The following is a 21,773-nucleotide window of genomic DNA, read 5'->3' on the forward strand; positions in this document are numbered from 1 at the left end:
TATCAACAATATCCACCCCTATACACACTCCCAATTAGAGATGTTATTTTTCCAAAGTATCAGACTCATTCTACAAATATAAAGGTAAACAGCACTCACACGAGCTTGTAAGCCTTGAACCTCTACAAGGTGTGCTTTCTCCAAATCTTCTATTTTCTTTCGTTCAGCTTCCTGGCGTTTGATGAAGTCAAGTTCTCTTAAGAGAAAAAAAAAAAAAGATTTGCTGTCATCAAAGCAATCAGAGTGAAACAAAAAATAAAATGTTTTGCTAGTCATCAGAAAAATCTGTCCTTCGCAAATAATTTATCAGTTACTTAGTAAGAACTATGAAACTGCAATCAGGACGAAACCCTAAGCAATTAGTCTAAGTGAGTATGGTAGGCAATGATATAAAAATGGCATGAGAAACTTATCTGGGAAAAAAATGTCAGTTCTTACTAATAATCAAACCAGTTAACCTAGTTTCCTTTCCTAATCTGTGTTTACAACAAAAACAATGTAGCTTAGTTTATGCTGTTCTCTATTGTACGACATAGAGCAAAGTCTCTGCTTTAGTGGAGTATGAATGACTGTGCTCCTTCACAGAAAGGACAACCTGCAAGTTTGCAGGTACAAATTGAATTTTCGAAAGGAAATCTGTAAGGTCAGTTAAGGTGTCTGAGGTATTTAAAAACAACTGACTAGATCTTTTACTGATATAAAGCAGAATGTCAACAGAAAGCTAGCCAAACTCATTCTAGTGACTTGCCCTATCTCTTTTTATTTTGACTATCAAAGAAATTTGTGCTAGAAAGCACACAAATGCAAACTAGTTCTGGAACAGTCACGAAATTCCAAGATAGACAATATAACCCCTTTTTAATGGCACAGGATATTAATTTCTGCAATCCCTATTATCACTTGACATGGCTGTAAGTCTTTGAGTTTTCCTCTTCAAATAAGTATATTTCAGCCAAAAAATTAAAAAAGCTGCTGCCAAAAATAAGTTGTTTGGGGAATTTAAGCTGTTATAGAAATGTAAGATGTTATTATTCTTGCTAGCCACCAGAGAGAGGGGACCACATGAAACAGAGGGGCCCAGGAAATCATCAGTTAGCTCAATTCAGCTCAAACATTCTTGGCATCTATAAGAAGAAGAAAAATAAAATGTAAAATGTAACAAAACAATATTCTTTTTTACGTTACATTACTACACAGCAGGAATGAATCCAGGTGATACAATACCCATATAAATTGCTGCAAACTTTGCTAATCAAATGTTTTACTGTGATTGCTCTTAGTTGTTTGCAATTACATTGAGCTATCTCCTAATTCTGAAACATACCAACCTGGAAAATTACAGACTAAGTCTTTTTTTAGGTACAGTATGACTAGAGCTTGAATACTAGCATTTTTCAACAATAAAGAGTCCATGGTTTTCATGAATAAAAAAGTGGAAAACAGTGTTTACCTTACAGGTGTTTAACAGTGGATTTTATATTTCAAAATACATCACATAAATGTTTTCTATCTGGCCACTAAGTCATTTGCTGAGCCTGGTGTAGCTGCTTACTTTTGCTGAAAATCCTTGATTAATTTCTTTGCCTTGTTGTATTTCTTCTCCAGAGCCTGATACTGGCTTTGCGTCTCCTTGAGGTGCTCATTCACTGTGTGACACAGGGTTTGTGCCTCAATCCAATAACTCTCTAATTTCATCATCCTTTCCTTATTCTCCTCAATGTTCTGCTGGAGTTGGGTCTTCTCCAATTCCCATCTCACCTTCTCATTCTCAGCAGCCTGCAGCTGAACAAAGGAGTGGAGATGCAGTCCTTAAAAAGCTGCAAAGTACAGCCTGATAGTTTAGGATTAATTCAAACACCACAAATAGAGAGAACCAGCAAATCAGTAACTATGACAGTAATATGCTAGTAGTGGGAAGAGTGTTCCAGGACAAAGAAAACAGGCTGATCCATGTATTATTCTTCCTCATAAAACCAAGCAAAGTTTTTGCTCAGTGTTCCAGTGCAGCTTCTATGTTTCTCTGGGTTATACTAACCTATTTGACTGGCTGACATTTAAAAATGTCAATAGTGGCGTACTCAGGCAAACTGCAGGGTTAATCAGCCAGCACATGGGATGCATTTTGCTTTGTGCATGTGACTCAGGTGCTATAAAGCATTCACACACTTTCAGAAAATGATGACATTTCTTATTTTGGGAAAGGGGAGTTTGATTTCCAGGTTTTTTTTGTTTTGTTTTGTTTTGTTTTTGTTTTTGTTTGTTTTTTTGTTAGGGTTGTTATTTCCTAACTGAAGCTACCTGCAGGTTTCAGAGTTTGGTGCTGGATAAGGGTAGGATTATACCACATCTTGTGTGATTTAGCTCCTAGAATTTAGTGAACAAAAAATGCCTTAATATCCCTATTTATCAAGAGTTTTTAATTTGCTCTAGGCAGTTCTGCTAGCATCACGGATGATAAACACCAAAAAAATCAACTTGTTTGCAGTTTTATAAGTAATATACCTAAATCAGTCACATTTTCTTCAGCTCTATTGAAAGGATGAGGTAAAAAGGTCCAACATTAAAAAGCACATTAACCCTAATTTTGCAAATGGATTTGCACAGATGAATGTTTACACCCACACATTGATGCCATCAAGTCAATGGGCCTTGGCACAATCCCAAGGGATCGACTCTGTGGCTCCAGTTGCTAGATTGGAACTAGAAAGCAGAGGAAGAAAAGATTTTTGACTTTCTGGACTGAGACAGGACAACAGAAATTGTCCTTACAGAAAACAGTTACACTCTGAATTTTTTTTAACAGTAATTTATGCAGATTTGATAAACACTATGCAGAATACACAGTGATTGCAAACGCTGCTGGAAAGAAATAATAATCTAAAATCTTTTTCTGAAGGACAATTTTCTCTTTTTCTTATTTTTATTTCCTTTATAATGTCCTCAGACTCAAAGAGAAGGATGTCATTATTAAACCTAGTATTTCTGAACAATTGAATAATCAGTTAGGTTCCCATAAAGATTACCCTAGTACAAAACAAACCCAATTCTTTTTTATTGCTATAGCAAATTTAATTTATTAACTAGCAACTGATTGTGAGATAATGTTTTCTTTTAAATTGGTAATATTTTTCCTTCCTAGACTTATCTTTTAAAGAGAATTGCAATAATATGAAACAACAATTTTTCTTCTGTATAAAAAATAATTTCTACTAAATACCTTTAAAGAAATCGGTTTTTTTAAATGTCGATAATGGAAAGCAGCGTAGGGATACTTTAACATGACTGGTAAATAAAAAAACCTACTAACTTCAACTTGAATATTCAATCCAAATACAATTTTAAAACTTGAAAAATGCATCAGAATTTAAAATTTAAATTTTAAATTTTAGCAATCTGCCATTTAGTCATTACGATACCCCTTAAAACGTATGTTTAATTGAAGCTAAAAAAAGTTGGCACTTTCCTGTAATAGCAGCACTTAAGATTTTTACTTGAAACTTGGAATAAAGAATATACACCAAGAGAAGATTTAGCTGAGCCACTGTGCTTCTTTATCAGCCTTTAATAAGGATGTTGACTTCTCCACCCACATAAAGATACGTCTTCATATCTGATTTTGCATGAAGGAAAAAAAATGTATTAACCATATATTGATTCTTACCTTTGTCTTCAGCTTCTGAATTTCAGCTTCTGTAACTGCATGTTTGATTTGCAACTAGAATTGAAAATATAAGATAAACAAGTGAAGTCACAGAGAGTACTCCGGTATTTTTAAAGCCAGTGCTGCAAGTTGAATACCTTATTACACAGCAGAAGGCCCCGAAGAGTGCTGCAGTGCAGTAGATTGTAAATTAAAATGTCTAGCTTGCAAAATGACTCAGTCTGTGCAACCTAATTAAAGATAGGATGCCGTCTAACCACTCATAATTTCAAATCAGAACATCCAATCTGTTTAGCAAAACCAAATGTCTTATGTTTAAAAAAAATAGATGTTATCCTGCTGGGCTTTGCTCTCCTCTGATGTGAATGTGAAATACATCCCAGTGCTGAAAGTCCCACTGCACTGATTAAAGCAGGCACATTACAAATAGGCAAATATGGAAATAAGTGATTTAACAACTCAAGAAGTCAGGAAAACCTTGAGGGAAGATTCCACACATTTATTTCATGCAAGAAGAAAGGTAAAGTGATGCTATCCTTCACCAATAGCTGCGTTTACTAATCTCAGTTGGGAAACTAAATAACAGCAACAGCATTCAAGCAACAAAGCGACTGCAAGCAGATTAACAGCCCAGGCAGAATGCTAAAGGTTGTAGTTACATCACCAAGCAGCCACAACAACAGGGGATCTGCACAGGGAAAGAGTTGGTGTGGAGGACCTGACATCCACCTGCACACCTGCTGTGGGATCTCTTCCATCCTAACCAACCTCAGTCTGTTCCTGTGAACAGTCACTACTCTGGGTGTATTAGGCAGTGTCCCGAAGCACCTTTAGTTTTACCACAAAGGTCTGCTCTTCACAGGCTCCAGGAATGCTCTGAAGTACAAACTGAACCACAGCTTCAACAGCATAACCCAAATCCAAATGGAAGGGATGGCGCACATGTACCCAATACTGGCCTGCACGCCCATCCCTGCTGCTGTACTGTCTAAAGCAGGCAGCACGGATAAACTACTGACAGGCCCCACAACCGTACACTCAATCACTGACTCGAGCTGAGGGCACGGGCAAAAAGTGAATTACACCCTGAGCCAGCACTGCACTGGAGATAAAGCATTGCCCATTATTTATGAATAGAGGAATAGTTACGGAAAAGCATGTTTTACATGCAGGTCACTTCTCTTACAAGACCAACATGAGCTTTTGGGAATAGTTTATGTTGAGCTAATAGAGTATATGAGGTTGTTGTACTGAACCGAAACTAGCATCTCTGGTGAAGCAATGGCTACACTCTTAAAAGAATCAGCTGTTAGTAAGAAAAGGTTCAAATTAATCAAAGGAAAATTTCTTCTGGAAGATAGGAATAATTTTCAAAATAACAGGAGCTATCACTGAGCTGACCAGTACAAGTATCTCTGAGAAATTCTGAGCTAATTTAGAAATTCCCTTTTCATGAAGTCCCTTGAATGCCCCTTCTTGTGGCATAGGAAATGCACACTCTCAGATACAGTTTGGTTTGCAAATCAGCCTTAATTAATCTACTGAATAAACCTAGTCCTTTAAGGTGGAGAATTCCTCAATTTATGCTGGACAGAATACAGGAGACACTGATTCACCAGTTCCATTTAGGAATCTTTCCAACACTCATTTCTTGGTCATGGTCTCCAGAGGAGGCTGTAGGAACTCCCAGTCCCCACGATCATCTGCTACTTATGCTCACTTTTTAACTTTGCACTGAAAAGTGTTACGGCTCCTCAAGTGCTTCATGTGAGAGCAGATACAAGTTTTCATTTCAAATGAAACCAGGCCCTGACTGCAGCACTTGCAGAAACACAGGTAAGCCACGGATCCTGGGGCTCCTGAGGAAGTGCCACAGGGGAGCAGGGCTCCTCCTCCAGGATGGAGAGGTGCCAGTGCAGCAGGGAACGGGCACTTGGCAGCCCTGGAGCTGGTGTAATGGCAAGAAGCTGCCAGTGAAGCTACTGCACTTAGCAGGCCAGGAACCTGAGAAGGACATACACCTTTTTATATATATATTAGAGGAAAAAAAGGAGATACTTTATTTAGTAACTCATTTGCAAGAGGTTACTTGCAATTTTTGAGCTCAGTCATTCCAACCTCTGATCGACCATCTTCAGAGATTAGAGAACTCTTTTTTTCTCCCTATTGTATTCCTGTTAGTAGTGAAAAATTATTGAAGAACCATCTCAAAACATCAGGGTGTTTATAAAATGCCCAACCCTTTGCTTAGTTCTGCTACATTGTTCTGGGATGAGATAAAATCAGGTGAATAATGGATGAGCTAGATTTTCCCATTTCAGACTTAATAATGACATTGAAAAGCCAAGACTCAAGCCTTAGGTTACCTGCTGACAGTCCACTCCCATCTATTCCGAAACCCCACAAATCCATAAGGAGCACTTAAAGAGCTGATTATTACATACAAATAAATTCCAAATTGTTGCATAAATTACAATCTGCTCAGGTACAGATGGTTTTTAACAGTTATTTTTGTGCTCTCTGTTATTAAGTTAAAAAAATGAATACTGAGCACCCAGTCAGATCACAGAATCAGTACATGGTACAGCAGATCCCACTGAGGCAGAAGACTCTTTTCTGCTTAAAACAGAAAAATGTGTAGATGGATATGTACTTCTTTTTAAAAAAGGAACTAATTATGCTTGTAGAATAGATGAGAAATACTAACATATTTATAGGTTAGACTAAACAACAGGCAAGGTCAACTATTTGGCAAGAAAATCTGGACTCTATAGCTAAATTTTTTTAAGCAAGTTTACTAACAGGGGATCAGAAAGCTTTATTCCATGTCCTGCTTAATGCCAGACAAATTCTTAGCACATACTGTTTTGTGTATTTTTTGGATATGAATCAATATAAAATTGTGAAGGCTTCACTTTAACAAAGACATTTTGAGTAATTTTTGGCACATTTCCTATTCAAGTATGTCTTGAAAAGGTGATTAATTCTCTACAAAACAATAAAACTTGTTATAAAAGTTACCTTTCAGAGAGCAAATGTATTGAATTCATCAAAACTGTAAAAGGTAGAATGGGATGGAAGTCTAGCAAATGTTAAGAACATCAGGAGTACACTGGGAAGGAAAGTATGCAATAGAATCTAATAATCTCCATGACAATTTTTATGTAATCATTATATATTTTTTGCATATAATAATAATCCATTCTTCATATATTTCATTAAAACGTAATGGATTCTTACATAAATGTCCCTTCACCCTACAGAACTTGTCTCTCTTCAATCATCACAGCTAAAATAAAGTTTCTAGCTCTTTCTGTCAAAGCAGTTAAGAAAAATCAGTCCTATGTTTTCTGCTTTACAGCCAGGAAAACAAGACTTTCAGAAGTACAGTGATTCACCCAGGAATGCCCATCTCTCTTCTGAGTTTCATTCCAAAAGCAAAGCATTTTAAGTAAGAGTGCTCGCAGAGTATGGGAACACATTTTTTGTTGCAAAGACTGAATTCAACTAATTAGGTCAAACGATTATGCTTAAAGATTATGTCCTACCCACTTGCCTAATACTTTCAATAATCTCTGGAGTAAGAACAAGAAAGAACAGTTATTCTTTAAATACAATTCCAGAAAACACTGTGTGGGCTTGTGCAGTGTGATCATGAACAAGTCCTCTAGTGTTGAAAGAATTCAGGGCAAATACCAAGAAAAATACATGTACTCACTTGGCCTCAGCCAACAAAACGCAGCTGTGTACTCTTAAAGACAAGCAGTGACACAAAAGTGGCGTGCTCATAACAGCAGTAACTGTGTGGGCTGCTGAAAGAGTCCACTCTTAGGCAGGAGCATTTCATGTTTTCTTCTCAGGCTCTCATCTACAATTACAGTCAAGGATCCCAAAGTGTTTTAGAGACCTTCATCTGGTCTCTAAAACAGTATTTTAAGGCCATTACAGAAGACAGGTCTGCAAATAACTTCAAATTAGTCTGGACAAGCTCAGTTATAGCAATAGCCGGGGTTTATGGAAACTGTATTCAAGCTCAGATTTAAAGGTCATTTATTCAAAGGTGAGTGTCTTGCCCATCACTGCATCTGTGTTTTGCATAGCCTTGGAAAACTCGCTGACCCATGGAGAATGGTAGCATCTTCCCACTGCTTTGAGACAGTATTTCTATGTGTGATGTAAAGTATTAGCAAATGAAGTGAAATGTTCTGCTAATTCATGTAAGAGCCTGAAACTCAAAATACAGAGTGAGAAAATGATAATGTAAGTAATGCAAAAAACTTTCAGGAACCAACAATGAGTAACAGTAGGCACCCAATGGCTGCGAGGGCTATCAGCAGAAAAGGGAAAGACCTGGCTGCTCATTGACTGATTACTTTCCACACGTGACTCTCACTAGAGGGTGGTAACAATATATTTATACAAGATAAAATATCTGGTTTGAGTGAAGACAAAAGAATAAGTGGAGAAGGATAAAAAGGGAATCCTGGTATTTTAAAACTCCTCTCTGGACCCAGGTTCTGCTGCTTAAATCTCCTATGAGGTTCTGCCTACTTTCAACCCTTCCCTCTTCCTTTGTTTAAAAGAAAAAAACTTTACTGCCATCACTCAGCCCATTACTGTAAGCTTAGGTACATCCACTGTTTCATATCTTTATTTGCATGAGAATTCAGGAAAGCTTAAAAAGAAGCCACATCAAAGCACAGCCTAAAATACAGAAGAAATGTCCCTCCATACTTTGGTATGTGAAATTATATTAATTCAATGACCACAATGAACATCACAGTTAGTGCAGGTGGATGCTATATCCACTGCCTAACCATAAACTTGGAATGGTTTTGGTAAAACTTTGGTAAAATGGTAAAATGGTAAAAAACTTCATGTAGGGCTGCTTCCCCAATAGAGCATGTTTGTAAACCCACGGCCAAACGTGACACGGCGGTAACTGATGAGTTACTGTGTAATGGTACAGGATGAGTTTCACACGTCTCTCTTCACTGAAATTTAACACTTATTGTTTGGTTTTCCCAATCACCTTTTATTGGAATCTTACAAAACCAAAGCAAACCAAATCAAACCAAAAACCACCAATCCCAAACCCCAGGATTCTGATAGTGATGAATTAACTTGCACTTTGTCTGTGTGGTCAAACTAAGGGTTGAGGCAGAGTAATTTCTATATTGAAAAGTTCATTTATAAATTGCCCTCATCAATAAAACAACCACTTGAAAGCTGATGCCAAAAAACCTCCAAATGACAGCTCTACTTCTTTCAAGCATTTTGAGTCATTTCAAAGTACTAAGCATACAAAAAGCTAATAACCTCTCCAGTTTTCAAGAGAAAAAACCCAAGCACTGAACACTGAGATAAAATCTGGTTCAGTGATGTATTTCAGGAATACTTTCTGATACATAACTTACTTCTTTGAATTTGTGAGCAAGTTTGCTGGTGTCCACATCACTGGGGGAGAACATGTCATCATTTTCAGGGAGATCGAACACTTCAATAGCCATGTCACCTCCTGGAAGGACAGGTCCCATGTCTTCATCTTCTTCATCTGTAGCATATTCCCCTGTCTTAATTTTATAGCATTTAAGAAATTCCAGTTATCCTCTTAATATGCAGAGACTATTCAAAGAGTAATTAAGATACTGTGCAATCACAGCAATCTGCATACAAAAAAGGTTATCTTTGTCTTTAACTCCAATACTGATGAATTCTACCAGACAAAATATAACTCCACAGTATTATTTCAGCACATTAAGAGAGAAAACAGTGTCTTAAGCACTAATAACTCATTTCTCAAGCATTACTTGCTCTGTATTTTGATGTTTTTATCCTTTTCCAAATGAGGCCTCTTTTCCATTGGAAGAACTCTCCAAATTTATTTCAGATTTAACAAGGAATCTTCTCCAAACAGAAAAAAAAACCAGAATACAACCAACAGGATCTTGATTAGTTGTTAGTAAAGTCATCTGGATGAAGTAATTCTCCAGTGATATTCCATGCTGAATTTGAAAACTCACTGGTTTATTCTTTATAAACAAATCAATGATAGAAAAGTCACACCCACACAGAAAGACAACAGTAGGAAAAAGAAACCAAGTGTCAGAGACAAGTTCAGAGCCTGAAGCCAGAGTTTACTCAATTTTCTCCCTGAATAAGGCACTGCTTTGAACTAGGTTTGAACAACAAATGTGGGTGTTTCTTGGGCTGGTAAACCATGAGATGCAAACAATCTGCTGACAAAATAGAATTTTGAAAAATCATAAGCTGCAGTAAGTATCTCAAGAACAAACAAACAAAACAATACTATTGAAAAGAAAAAGCTTGCAATCTTGAACCCAAGCTGCCTACTCAGTCTTTTGCACATGTCTGTGCTCATCTCTCCCTGTCCCTAAGGTGAATGGTCCCACCTTGGCTCTGCGGGCTCCCCCTGGAAGCTGGAGTACAGCGTGTAGATCACAAACAGCCCGCTGGCTGCGCAGATGACTATGCAAACACAAAGCCAACACTTCCCTCAGGACCACATCTGGATTTACTGGGCTTGGGACTAAATAAATACGTGGAAAAGGAAGGGTGGGGGGGACCAGCACAGTCCTTTTCATGTTTATACAGTAACACCACCAAAATTTTGACAAAATTATTCAAAGCTTTTCTCCATTAGCTTTCAGTTCCTGAGATTAAAAAACATAGTACTACTATCAGAAGTATATTCCCCATAGTGCTAAAAGTATTTATTAGTGTCACTTTTTGACAAAAGGACTTTCCAAAACAAGAAGTAAGAACTCAGATATTTGAACAACAGTTCAAACCTCAGTTTCCTATCTTAGTTCAGTTTCTCAGCTGTTGTTTAGGCTTATGTGAATCTCAAATAGAATCTCTCTCAACTAAAAAGCAGTGCATGCAAGATGTTGACTCTAGGTGCACAGTTTCACACACACAGCACATAAAATCATAGAATGGTTTGGGTTAAAAGGAACCTTTAAAGATAAACCTACATTCTTCTTTTTTAAACCACTGAAGTTTTAAAAAACAAAGACAAAACACACAGAAAGCATAAAATAGTTTAGTGAAATTGTATGATGTTGAAAGAACTACTAAAAATAAGGTGAGTCACCAACATAACACATCCATACTTTAAAATAGTCACTGTAAAGTGAGGCACTTTTTTGGTTAGCTATTGCTGCCTCTATAAACAGTAACATATTCTCCAATGAAATAAACAGTAACCATTATATACTTCATACCTACTAAGCATATATGCCTAAGAAACTCAATAGTCTTCTATTAAAAATGCTAACAGCTGGTTTTGCTTCTTCTTTCCTTATTTAAGAGAAGCAAAGAATACATAGTCCATCTCACTGGAGTTTTCAAGCATGTAAGTGTTATAGCTAAACAAAACAACACCTGAAATTGTCATTCTGTATGTCTAGATCTCATGCACGCACAAAAAAAATCTTCTGTTACACTACACTTGTAGTAACTCTTTATTTCTACTTTTTTGTCCCTGTCTACTTTCTTGTCCCTTTGTGCAGTAGCTGTCTAAACTGAAAATTTAGCTACTAACTCTCCTGGATCTTTCCAGGAACATGTAAGGCCACCTTCACACACCACTGGGGCAACCAGAAGCAGAATGACTAACTCTTACAATCACACTGAGATTTCAGAGAAATGAATTTTTGTGGGGACAAAATACTAACAGTGCATGTACTTTCCATTCCGCAGTCATTTTCCCTGAAACAATAAGGTAATACACAACTGTAATTTCTGCATTAAAAAATCCTGGCAGGTCCATCAGCAGTGGCAAGGAAATCTCTGAAGCATGCAAAGAGGAGGCAGAAACAGGATCATTAACCAGCAAACTCCTGGCCCGCTTATGTAAAACAAAACAGATCTGGCTCAGCTACATGTGCATTTTAAAGGAATATATTAATACAAAATCCTAATTACATTTATGAATTTTAGCAAAAGAATAAAACAGGTTAATTTAGTTAAAACTGATTTCTCCAAAGACTTAAGCTAAGAAGAAGTACTGAATACAAAAAGAAAAACGAACACACATGAAGGAGTAAATTACTGGGGAAAAATTCAAGAGCAGACAATATTCTTCTGGCCTCAGGAGCCAGAGTGTTTGAAGAGGAACATCAGGCAGCTAAAAAGGAACATAAAGGAAAATCTTGGTTCAAATTGTACATAATGAGTATCAATGAGCACAGTCATTTTTGCTTCAATTAATAATAAAAGCAGCTGTCAAAGCAAAGCACAGCTCAAGTAAACAAGACACCAGGACGACAAGAACACATTACAGAAAACAGAAATAAATGGAACTTTTGCTTCTGTCTTCAAAATAAAAAGATTTCATCTTACAGTCACATGAAAAACAAATTACAGTTTCAAAAGTACAAATGTGTACATTGAGGAAATATACATTATAAACTACATGAAACATATTTTCCCTGAAAAAATTCTCTCTGCTTTTGTTCCACATGAAACTACAGAAGGTAGTTGTTCAGACACTGTGCCAGTTAGCTAGAATATGAAATTCACTATTTTACAAGGAGCAACAAGGCATAGAAAAAGAGTTGTATTACTTCAAATAACAAAGCCCTGTGAGGTAAGAGTTGTTATTGTAATTCCCTGAGACTCCCTGCAATACATTTTGTTTCCTTAGCTGACAACAGCAATAATATTTTTTACTCCATAGTCAATGAAAACTTACATGCTCTTGAAGTAAAATCTTACACTCCTTATTCTGTGTTGGTGAGCAGAATTCCTCCCCGTAAAAACCCTGCTTCTCATTTCAGTAGCACCTAGGGCTTAAGCTTGTCTCATCCAAGGAAATAGCTTCTGAATTTAGCCATTCCATTTTGCTATATGCTATCACAGCTAATAGCACGAAATTATCAACATGAGCTGCAATTTTCCACTTCTAAAGGGAAAATGTGTTGCTTGCATTGTTTAACTGCCTTTAGAGGTAAATCCCTGAAATGTGCCTAACACTCCCAACCAGAAAGAAGGAGCTTCAGCACCAGCCAGGATAATGCAGACAGACCTTCCCCAAATCACCATAACAAAGGCTGCATCAAGCTACGCCTTTTGTTCCTGCTGAAATTCTCCGACAATCAAGGAACACCATTTGAAGAACTATAAAAATGACTCAAGCCCATCTTTTCATTTAATTTTTTTCTTTGATGGCTTATACTTAATTCTTTCAAAAGAGTGAAGAAAAACATAATGGTACAGTATTAATCAGTGCTTTTACAGGAGTGCATCATATTAATGAGGTGGGAAAAAATGTACTCTGAAAGATTTGGTTCAGCAAATGTACTCTTTGGGTGTTAAGACATTCAAGTACATTGCCTTTTTTTTTTTGCACATGTCAAGATTTTCTTCAATGGTTCTACATGTTGCTTTGCTCTCAGCATGTCATAATGAATGAGAATTTAAAATGCAAAAAATATTAATTCGACTGTTAGTGGTATTAAAATAGATTAAAACATCACTTGCATTAAACTACTTGTCTGTGGCCACAGAATGAACAGTATCCTGCAATATATTATTCATTTCACATTTTGCATTACCCCATGCTGCCTTCTGGGGAACAGGTCATCTGCTTTATGTGACTTCTGTCATTTGCTGTAGAACATGAAGAAGACAATACCAAGTTCAAAACAAAATTCCAAGAAATGTCAGGATTTGACTTATGTGCACAGAACACTATGTTAACACAGAGAATTCAAAAGGTTTCAGTTCAGGATACAGATACAGGTCATACTTAGCACACTAAGTAGGACATACAAAGACAGTGCCTACTTCAAAGCCTTTGAGTTTTATTTTCTGACAGGATGCTACAAATTAAAAAGGATGTGGGATTTTAGGAAGCCAGACAAACTGGTGATGAGCAAACTGTGCAGCAGGCTATCCAGAGGCAACATATTCTCCCAGCTTTACTGTGATTAGCACAGACTCACTAGAAAATGCCAGTGCTGCCTACTGTATGTAACACTTGAGAAACAGCTGATACTGCTGGCTCAAGTGCTTGGCTTGTGGGAGCTTAACAACAAATTGCAAGCTGATGCACACTTATCCTGCTAGTCTTTGTATGGACTCCACTGTGAATATCCATTTTCTTTTCATGTTCATCAGTTCTGCCAAGGGTTTTATGTTTCCAGGCAAAAACTTAAGGAGAATCTGAAAGCATCCCCTGCAACCCTGTGATGACCTGCAGCCCATGGTAACAGCAGATTCTGAAACACAGGGATGCAGGACATTTATATAGTAAATGATGAGTTTTCAGTATTACTTACACAGTAAATGATGTATGTTTTAGAAACACTATGTATTAGTGTAAATCTTCCCCAACAAATAGCTGTCAGGCAACATTCCTGCAAGGCAATGGAATGAGAAGATAGTAGGCTGACACTGCATCTCTAAATTTAGTACCTAACTCAAGTCCACTGCCCACTAGCTGGCAGAAATCAAAACTGTCTCAGAATACAGCTTTTTAAAAGAACTTGGATCCTTCTAAAATACCTACATACTCCTTGGGCTATGAAGACTGCCAGAAGTTCCAAAACAGAGGAAATCCAGCCAGCTGGTGACACAGCAAGATGAAACACCAGAACCTGCACATGCTGGCACACATTCTCTTCTGTGATTTAACCAGCTCTAACAAACACAAGCCATGTGCCATGCCTCCAGGACTCAAAATCACTGACTTCCTGCTCTGGAAAACTTTAAAAGCTATTGCTGTCCTTGTGGTAAAGTCTCTGAGCCTCAGATTTTGGCAGTCTCAAGATCATTTTCTTGTTTATTTATGCAGCACTGTACCTGGAGATCCAGGTTACTGTGTAGGAAAATGAACAGGATCACTTGACAGCTCTGACACTGAGCAACTTGTGTATAATTCTGTGCTGCCTCAATGCTAAACTCCTTACCCTGGCAAACCAAATACTTCTGAACTCCATGCAGTCAGAGTCACTACTCCTTTGATGAAACAGACTCAAAAGTGTAGTAGTGGTTTTTGTACACTTATAGATATTCATTCAGGCAGTGCAAACTGAAGATTTTCTTGCCCAAAAGGTGCTCTGCTTACCACAGCCAAAGAATGCAGGGCTGGTGACAGAATATAAACCCAGCCAGACTTGTCCACAAAGAGCAAGGTAAACTCAAAGAAGTAATGTTTGTATTTGACAGTAAATGGAGCAGAAGTGCTTGTAGTGACAAAAAATGTTTTTGAACTGTAATTAATGTGCATTAGATCACAGTTTACATCCTGTCACTTGTCTGAGAATGGTGCAAGTTATGGAGAAGACCTGGATGGCATAGTCAGGTGGCCAAAGAAACATTCAGGACTACTGCAGGTATTCAATAAAATCTATTTCTGGTAAGTCTCTTAATTAAGAAAGTGAACATGCTACATTTCATACCTTACCAACTAACCCCCAGCATTTATTCTGAAAATGTTTACCACCCCATGCCCCAAGTATGGCATCAGGTAGGAAATGGGTATGACCTTCAATGATCCCAATGTAGTTTTAAGAACTGCATTTGTTCTCAGGCCTAATTCCTTCTCCTTCCAAAAGAGATAATTGATGAGATCATCTGGATCTCCCCTGGTAGATGTCTTTTCCTTTCTTCCTCCTTTCCTCACATACAACACAAAACTCTCCTTTGCACTCCAAAGGCCATTGCCAAAAATCATGCCATAGTCACAGAGGTGGTCACCATCCCCAGTGTAGTGCTAGAATAAGAAAAGATACCTTTAACTCTCTTAATTATGGGAAAAATGTGCCAAATTTTGTTTTCTCTCTATCATCCAAAGGCACCTCCAACAGAAAAAACTTTGTGAATTTAGTATCTTGTGAAAAATTTATGCAGTGAGCAGGACTTATGAGATTGCAACCACAAACTGCAAGAACAAGACACATCACAAAAAAGTATCTGTTACCTACCCATACCTACTCCTCCCTGTCCTCTTTCAGTACTATACTGAGAAACACTTGCATGGCCAGTGTGACATCTGTGTGACAAGTCACCATCAGCACCTGCACAGCAACAATCCTTACTGAAGCCTGCAGTACTACCAGGATCAGTATTGATCAATATGGGTTTAACAACACTTTCTTTATTGCCAGATCTCGAGTAATGCCACCTGTGTGGTGCATGAAGGTAAGAAACACAAACATTTGAGATGTTTTGCAGGTGGATGTGTCCCACAGATAAAAGATGTAATGCATCAATCACTCACACAGGTCAGCCACACACCCCTCTATGTGCAAGTACCCTGTGAGCAAGATTTGATTGTCAGGCATTTAGGACACACCTCTCTTGCCTATATGAAAGTGATCAGACTATGCTCACTATAACATGGTGCTGACAGTCCTTGTGCCCTGACATCTACAGCATCCTGTGTTGAGTAGTAAGAAGTCCCTTTTCCCAAGGGCTAGTTGTTCCATTTTTGAAGCAATTGTAAGAGAATTCCTTCAAGAAAATTCTCTTGAACTTAATTCTAAACTAAAGAGAAGTTAGAAGACTTGCATGTTTCTATAATTTGAGGAGGGAACAGAGAGGATATAGATTTTTCTATCCTTCATGGTCTCCCACAGGCACACACACATATGCATGTATGTACAGCTCTTATTTACATGAGTTATGTATGTCCCTGTGAAAGGATTAATTCTAAGACACATTGAAATATTTTTCTTCTTAGTATCAACGGAAATTACAGTAAGTGAAAATAGTACTGGGGCTAGACAGGACTTTTACTTAGTCTGTTGGAACACTTCTGATTGTTCTGACATATTGCTACTTACTTTAACAGCATGTTTCAAAATCTGAGTACCTTCTGATTTTATAGCAAGAGTATTTTTTTCCTAAAAAGAAAAAACTAACCTGAAACAAATGCATATAATGAATTCTCTTTGTCCTCTTATCTACTCTTCCCTTACACAAAAACAATAAAACCAGCCCAGGATGAAAACACTCTAATACATGGAGTCTAGCATTTCAAATAATATTACTCAAGATGATGTGAAATGATGACACTATGCTTGGGCTATATGGAGGCAGTTTGTTACAAAACCCAGCAGTTAATTTAGGGAGTAACACAGATAGCAGTAGTCGCTGAAAAAGCTTTCAAAGTAATCTTTCCAAATGTCTTGGTATTTAGGCATACTAGGAATTTTATGAGAATGGACAGAAATTATGGAAATTTCACTGCACAGAATTGTTACTTTCAAAACCTTTGTTGGGACATAAGGCACTAATTGTAAGCATTAATATACACGTCAGACAAGGTACGCAAATTCTCTATCCTGAGGAATATCTGTTCACACAGAAATAAAATCACAGTGTGTGGAAGGAAGGGTCTTACCCAGAATTTCAGAAAATATTCTGACTTAAGAAGAATATCAATTCTTCTAGAAAATAAAACAACTTCCTCAACCCCTCTAGAGTTAGAAGGCAACCTTTACCAGTTTTCACAAAACTTTAATGTTTCAGTGCACAACCAAACAAACTTTACTCCTTTATTTCAGAAAGATACATGCTCTCAAGGAAGAGGAATGCTTACAGAAGCATCAACCAACTTGGTATTTGCTCTTCTGGAAGAAAACAAATACTTTAAATCCATTATGAAAAGTTTTTTCTACAAATTTGTTCTTCAGTTAAGATTCATCATCACTATCTGTGAAAATCATCAGCAAAGGTAATGGAAAGGTCCAAAAGTTGACCTCTGAGTGATGAGTAAAAAGAAGGAATTAGGAATAGAAAACAGAACATTAGAAAACACCAAATAGTGAGACACTGGACAGTCTGTTACCTCATCATCATCTGCATCATACTGTGCATAATGCTGCTCCAGCAGCTCTCTCTGCCGGCGTTCTTGCTCTAGAGTTTGGCTAATCAGCTGCGCAACCTCACTCACTTGTCCCGGTTTTTCTCGTCCAATTACAAACCTATACAAAACATCAGTGAAAAAATATTAGTCCTACTGGTTACTGAAGTTCTAGGGTTTTAGCCATTTCTAGTACAGAGGGTAGCCTTTTGCTCCAAAGATGTGTAGTTTTGATTGCTTCAGATGAGTTCTGTGGATGAGATTTGTCACAAGGGCACTGTGTGCAGGAATAGGAGTGATCAGACCATGACAGGTCTGATGACATGACAGGAGAGGAAAATAGAAGGGACCATTACAAGCCTCCACTCCAAGCTTCAGTAAAGTATAACCACTCCCATCCCCTTTAGAGCCATGTATTTTCCAGAAGGTACAGAAGTTATGGATCCACAGTAAGAGCAACAGCACACTTATGGCAGCTTATAGTGAATGGAACATGCACTGAGTAACTCCTTCCCACCCTGACTTACAAGTTATCTTCCATTTCTGAGCTTTTATATTTGTCTTGCTCTGGTCTAGGAAACAGAATCTATTTCCACATTTTAAAATCTGACAGACGCTATTTCCTTAATTTAAAGCTGCATTTAAATCTGTCTTTTATTTCATGAACTCCTGTTGCTAAGTAACGTTTCCTCCACTCTTAGCTACTGCAGAACACTGGGCACATACTTCCTTGGCTTAACAGAACACAAGGGAAATGCCTCTTTCTCAGCTGAGACTTACAAGAATGCTTCTCAGTCTTGCTTTCATCAACTAGAACTCAGAATTGATTTGGATTGTAATCCTTTTTTTTTTTCCAGAACAGTGGCATAACCATATTTAGATAAGTGGCTATCTCCAGAACTAATCATAAACACCCATTACACAGTACCAACACACTGTGAATTACTGAACAAAAGCACAATTTAAAGATGTCAAGCTGAAGAATTATTTTTTACAAGGCTAGAAAGATAATTAGGTAATTACAGATGAAAGAAGTATTATGCTGAACTGAAAAGCACAATACGGTGACACTGAGATCCTGGATATAGTAAATTATTTGTTTCCACAACATTTGGCTCAAATTATGAATTTATTATTTGAATGAGAGGCAGAAATGTGCATAATATACCAAGTATGAAAATTTTTTCCATTAGTACTGCCTATCACTGTTAAAATCCCTTGGAATTTGTCATCCATGTGTAAGCCAGCTTCCCAACAGTGGGTGACCCTGGCTCCATTTCCTATGACAAATAATTTTTCAGATTCTATGAAGTCAGGCATTAGAGAAAGGACTGCAATTTGGAGATTATTTCAACATCATCAAAATATCCAACCTACTAAATACTTCCAGAAGGGTAAGAAAGGTGAGAATGAGTGACTCCATTTGAAATAAGGACACAAGGTGCTCTGAAAATAATTTGCAAGAAAGTGTCTTAGCTTAAAAACATCAATAGCAAATACAGCAGAAAGTAGAAGAGAGTCAAGGGAACAACATCAGCATTTTAATCCTGATCATAACAGATCAGTCTGGCACTCATATCCCACTATTACAAAATTTGACATTAGTTCTCAGTAATGATACAGACCTTGGGCTGAAAGAAAAAGAATGTTTCTTCATGGCCCCTACACCTCATCTGTTCTGCATACTGACTCGCAGAAAGATCCTGTTTCCTCTGAATTTTGATTTTAGAGCCAAGTATTACAAAGACTAAACTAGTCATGTTCTCAGACTCAACTGGGAGGAACAATGAACTTTTGAAATTACTTAAAGGAAGTGAAGAAGGATTTAACCCATATATGTTACTTGTTTGTCTCCTCTAATGTAAAAACAAATTAAAAGTAAATATGGAAAAAAACCCATATTTTAAAAAATTTAAGCAAAATTATACATGAGTCTATTACTTACACATAGTAGAGAGAGCACCACATTTGTAAACACATGAGGGAGATCCTCAATGTGTAAAGTTATGAAACCACACAGTGTGATGCAAATATTGGATTCCCTCTGGCCCTCTGCCTGGTAATTCACTTTCCTTGGAAAATACAAGGCTCAAAATACTTCATACAATCGTCTATGTACACTGAAAACTTAGAATAGACAACATATAATGCATCTGAAATCAGGTAATTCCTGATAATTTAGAAGTGGTTTTTGACACATTAGACTGTAATACAATATTATTTTCATACAGACAAACAAAATTAGGTAGGATGTAAAAATATGAAGCCTTATTAACTGAATTTTTCTTCTCATGCCAAAGCCACTTACAGTTCACAGTGATGTGATTTTCAAGACTTGAATCACACATAAAAATGAAGTTACTCAGTGATACCTGGAGCTGTTAAGATGATGTATGAATAAAAGCCTCCAAGCATTGACAAAGTTTAAAGCAAACGTTTACCAAAACAGAAGTATATTAATAATGTTCTATCTTCCAAAAATTTATTACTTTACAGTGAGACATATCCAAAAGGCCTAAAAATAATTTTTAGAAGCGTTCAGTCTATAGCTGATGTCAGTTCTAGACAAAGAATTGTAAATTTGGGAAATGGAATACTATGTTCCCAGCAATCACACGTTTTACAAAATAAACCAAACTTTTTGTCATTTTACATTCCATGATCTTAAGAATACCATGCATATAGTTGAGATAAACCGTAAATTATGCAGTTACATTTTAAAGAAAGAGCTGAATAAAAATAACTTAAAAACCGTAAAGCAGGGGCAGTTATTAAAACTCTAAGCATGAATTAGATGTTTATTCACAGAATACCTTTAAATAGAAGAACTATCGTAATCTGAAGTGTTTAAACATGAGAAAGAGACATAAGGCTGTTATTCACTGACCAAAAAATCAGTCACTGAACCATAATACATACACTTCAACAAAGTGGCTAATTATATATTTCAAATAACTTTAGCTCAACAACATCAATCACATGCATTTCAGACTTCATTAATTAGTCTGAAGGGCTAGAAGTATTATAAGAAAGAACTATACATTCTGTCAGCAATATTTTATTTGAGAAGCTGGTGATGTTTTTAGATATGAAACAAATGAGCATTTTACAGCCTTTAAATCACATCACAATAATATTGCCCTGATTATTAAAGCCAGCAAATGCAAAACAAACCCCAGCAAATCTGTGATACAACCATCACTGTTGTGATTTGTTGACCAAATCTCAGGTCATTACCAATTTTTTCTGAAATTCGCAAAAAAGAAGGAAGGAGAAGGAGAGAGGCAGGGCATGAACTGCCCTTGACACTCAAGTTACATGCAATTTAGCTGAGTTACTAACTGTGAAATATTCTTTGTGGTTGTGGTTAAAATGAACAGGGACTGAGCTAGAAATATAATTAATATTTTACTCTATAATGGATTTTAGAATATCTAGAAGAATTATGTATCTTGAGAAATTGGAAAGTAATTACAGTAGTGGTGGTTAAGAAAAACATTCTACTGAAATTGGCAGCAACTCCCACATCTCCTGCAATCCAGGATTTAAATATTTTACAGCACACCTGATACACAGCCTTCTGCATACATCCAGCTTTTATTAAAAGAGGGTCGGCAGACCTCTGCTTCTTATAACAATTTATTGGTTTTTCTATCAACTATGGGAACCATAAACATTATTATAAAAATTGATTAAATTAAAAAATATTTCCACTTTGAAAATAAGCGGTAGTAAAAAAAATTGCAAAAGCACCAAATTTGTGATGTGAAACTGAGGTTCTGCAGCACACACTTTTAGTGGAATGAGTTAATGATTTCTCCTGAAAATACTTCAGGCATTAAGTGCTCAGATAAAAATACATGGTTTAAAAATACCATGGTTAGCATGGTTTCCTTAAAACCAACAAAAATCAAATAAGAATACAGCAAACACATTCTAAGAAAGAATGGGGGGGGTTGCTTTAACAGTATTCAAAATCTTCCAGTCTGTCCTATAATACAGTTTGGTCCATAAAAATGTACAGTAAAATGAATTAATTCAGGTTTTACAGCCAGATGCCTCATCCCTGAATCTGTTCAAGGCCAGTGTGGATGGGGCTTTGAGTAACCTGTCTAGTGGAAGGTGTCCCTGACAACAGCAGAGGGATTGGAACTAAATGATCTTTAAGGTCATTTAAAAACCATTCTATGGTTTTTTAAACCAAACCATTCTATGATTTTTAAAATAGTTTTCCTCTGAGCCCTAAAGTCTGAAGCTGTTTCAGCTACCACTTAT

General features: G+C 36.9%; 1 protein-coding gene across 3 annotated transcripts in view; it reads right to left on the reverse strand.

Annotated features, from left to right (window-relative positions):
- The window catches only part of PPP1R9A (protein phosphatase 1 regulatory subunit 9A), a 135,651-nt gene that overhangs the window by 25,467 nt on the left and 88,411 nt on the right, over positions 1-21,773 (reverse strand). For all 3 annotated transcript variants that reach the window (XM_063412014.1, XM_063412004.1, XM_063412024.1), the window contains exons 6-10: positions 17,484-17,619; positions 9,079-9,234; positions 3,662-3,715; positions 1,553-1,782; positions 100-196 (exon numbers count right to left, since the gene is read on the reverse strand). In XM_063412014.1, coding sequence (XP_063268084.1) covers positions 100-196; positions 1,553-1,782; positions 3,662-3,715; positions 9,079-9,234; positions 17,484-17,619 — 673 coding nt within the window. The remainder of the gene's footprint in view (positions 1-99; positions 197-1,552; positions 1,783-3,661; positions 3,716-9,078; positions 9,235-17,483; positions 17,620-21,773) is intronic.

Source organism: Prinia subflava, chromosome 1 (genome assembly GCF_021018805.1).
Source record: "Prinia subflava isolate CZ2003 ecotype Zambia chromosome 1, Cam_Psub_1.2, whole genome shotgun sequence".
Taxonomy (NCBI): domain Eukaryota; kingdom Metazoa; phylum Chordata; class Aves; order Passeriformes; family Cisticolidae; genus Prinia; species Prinia subflava.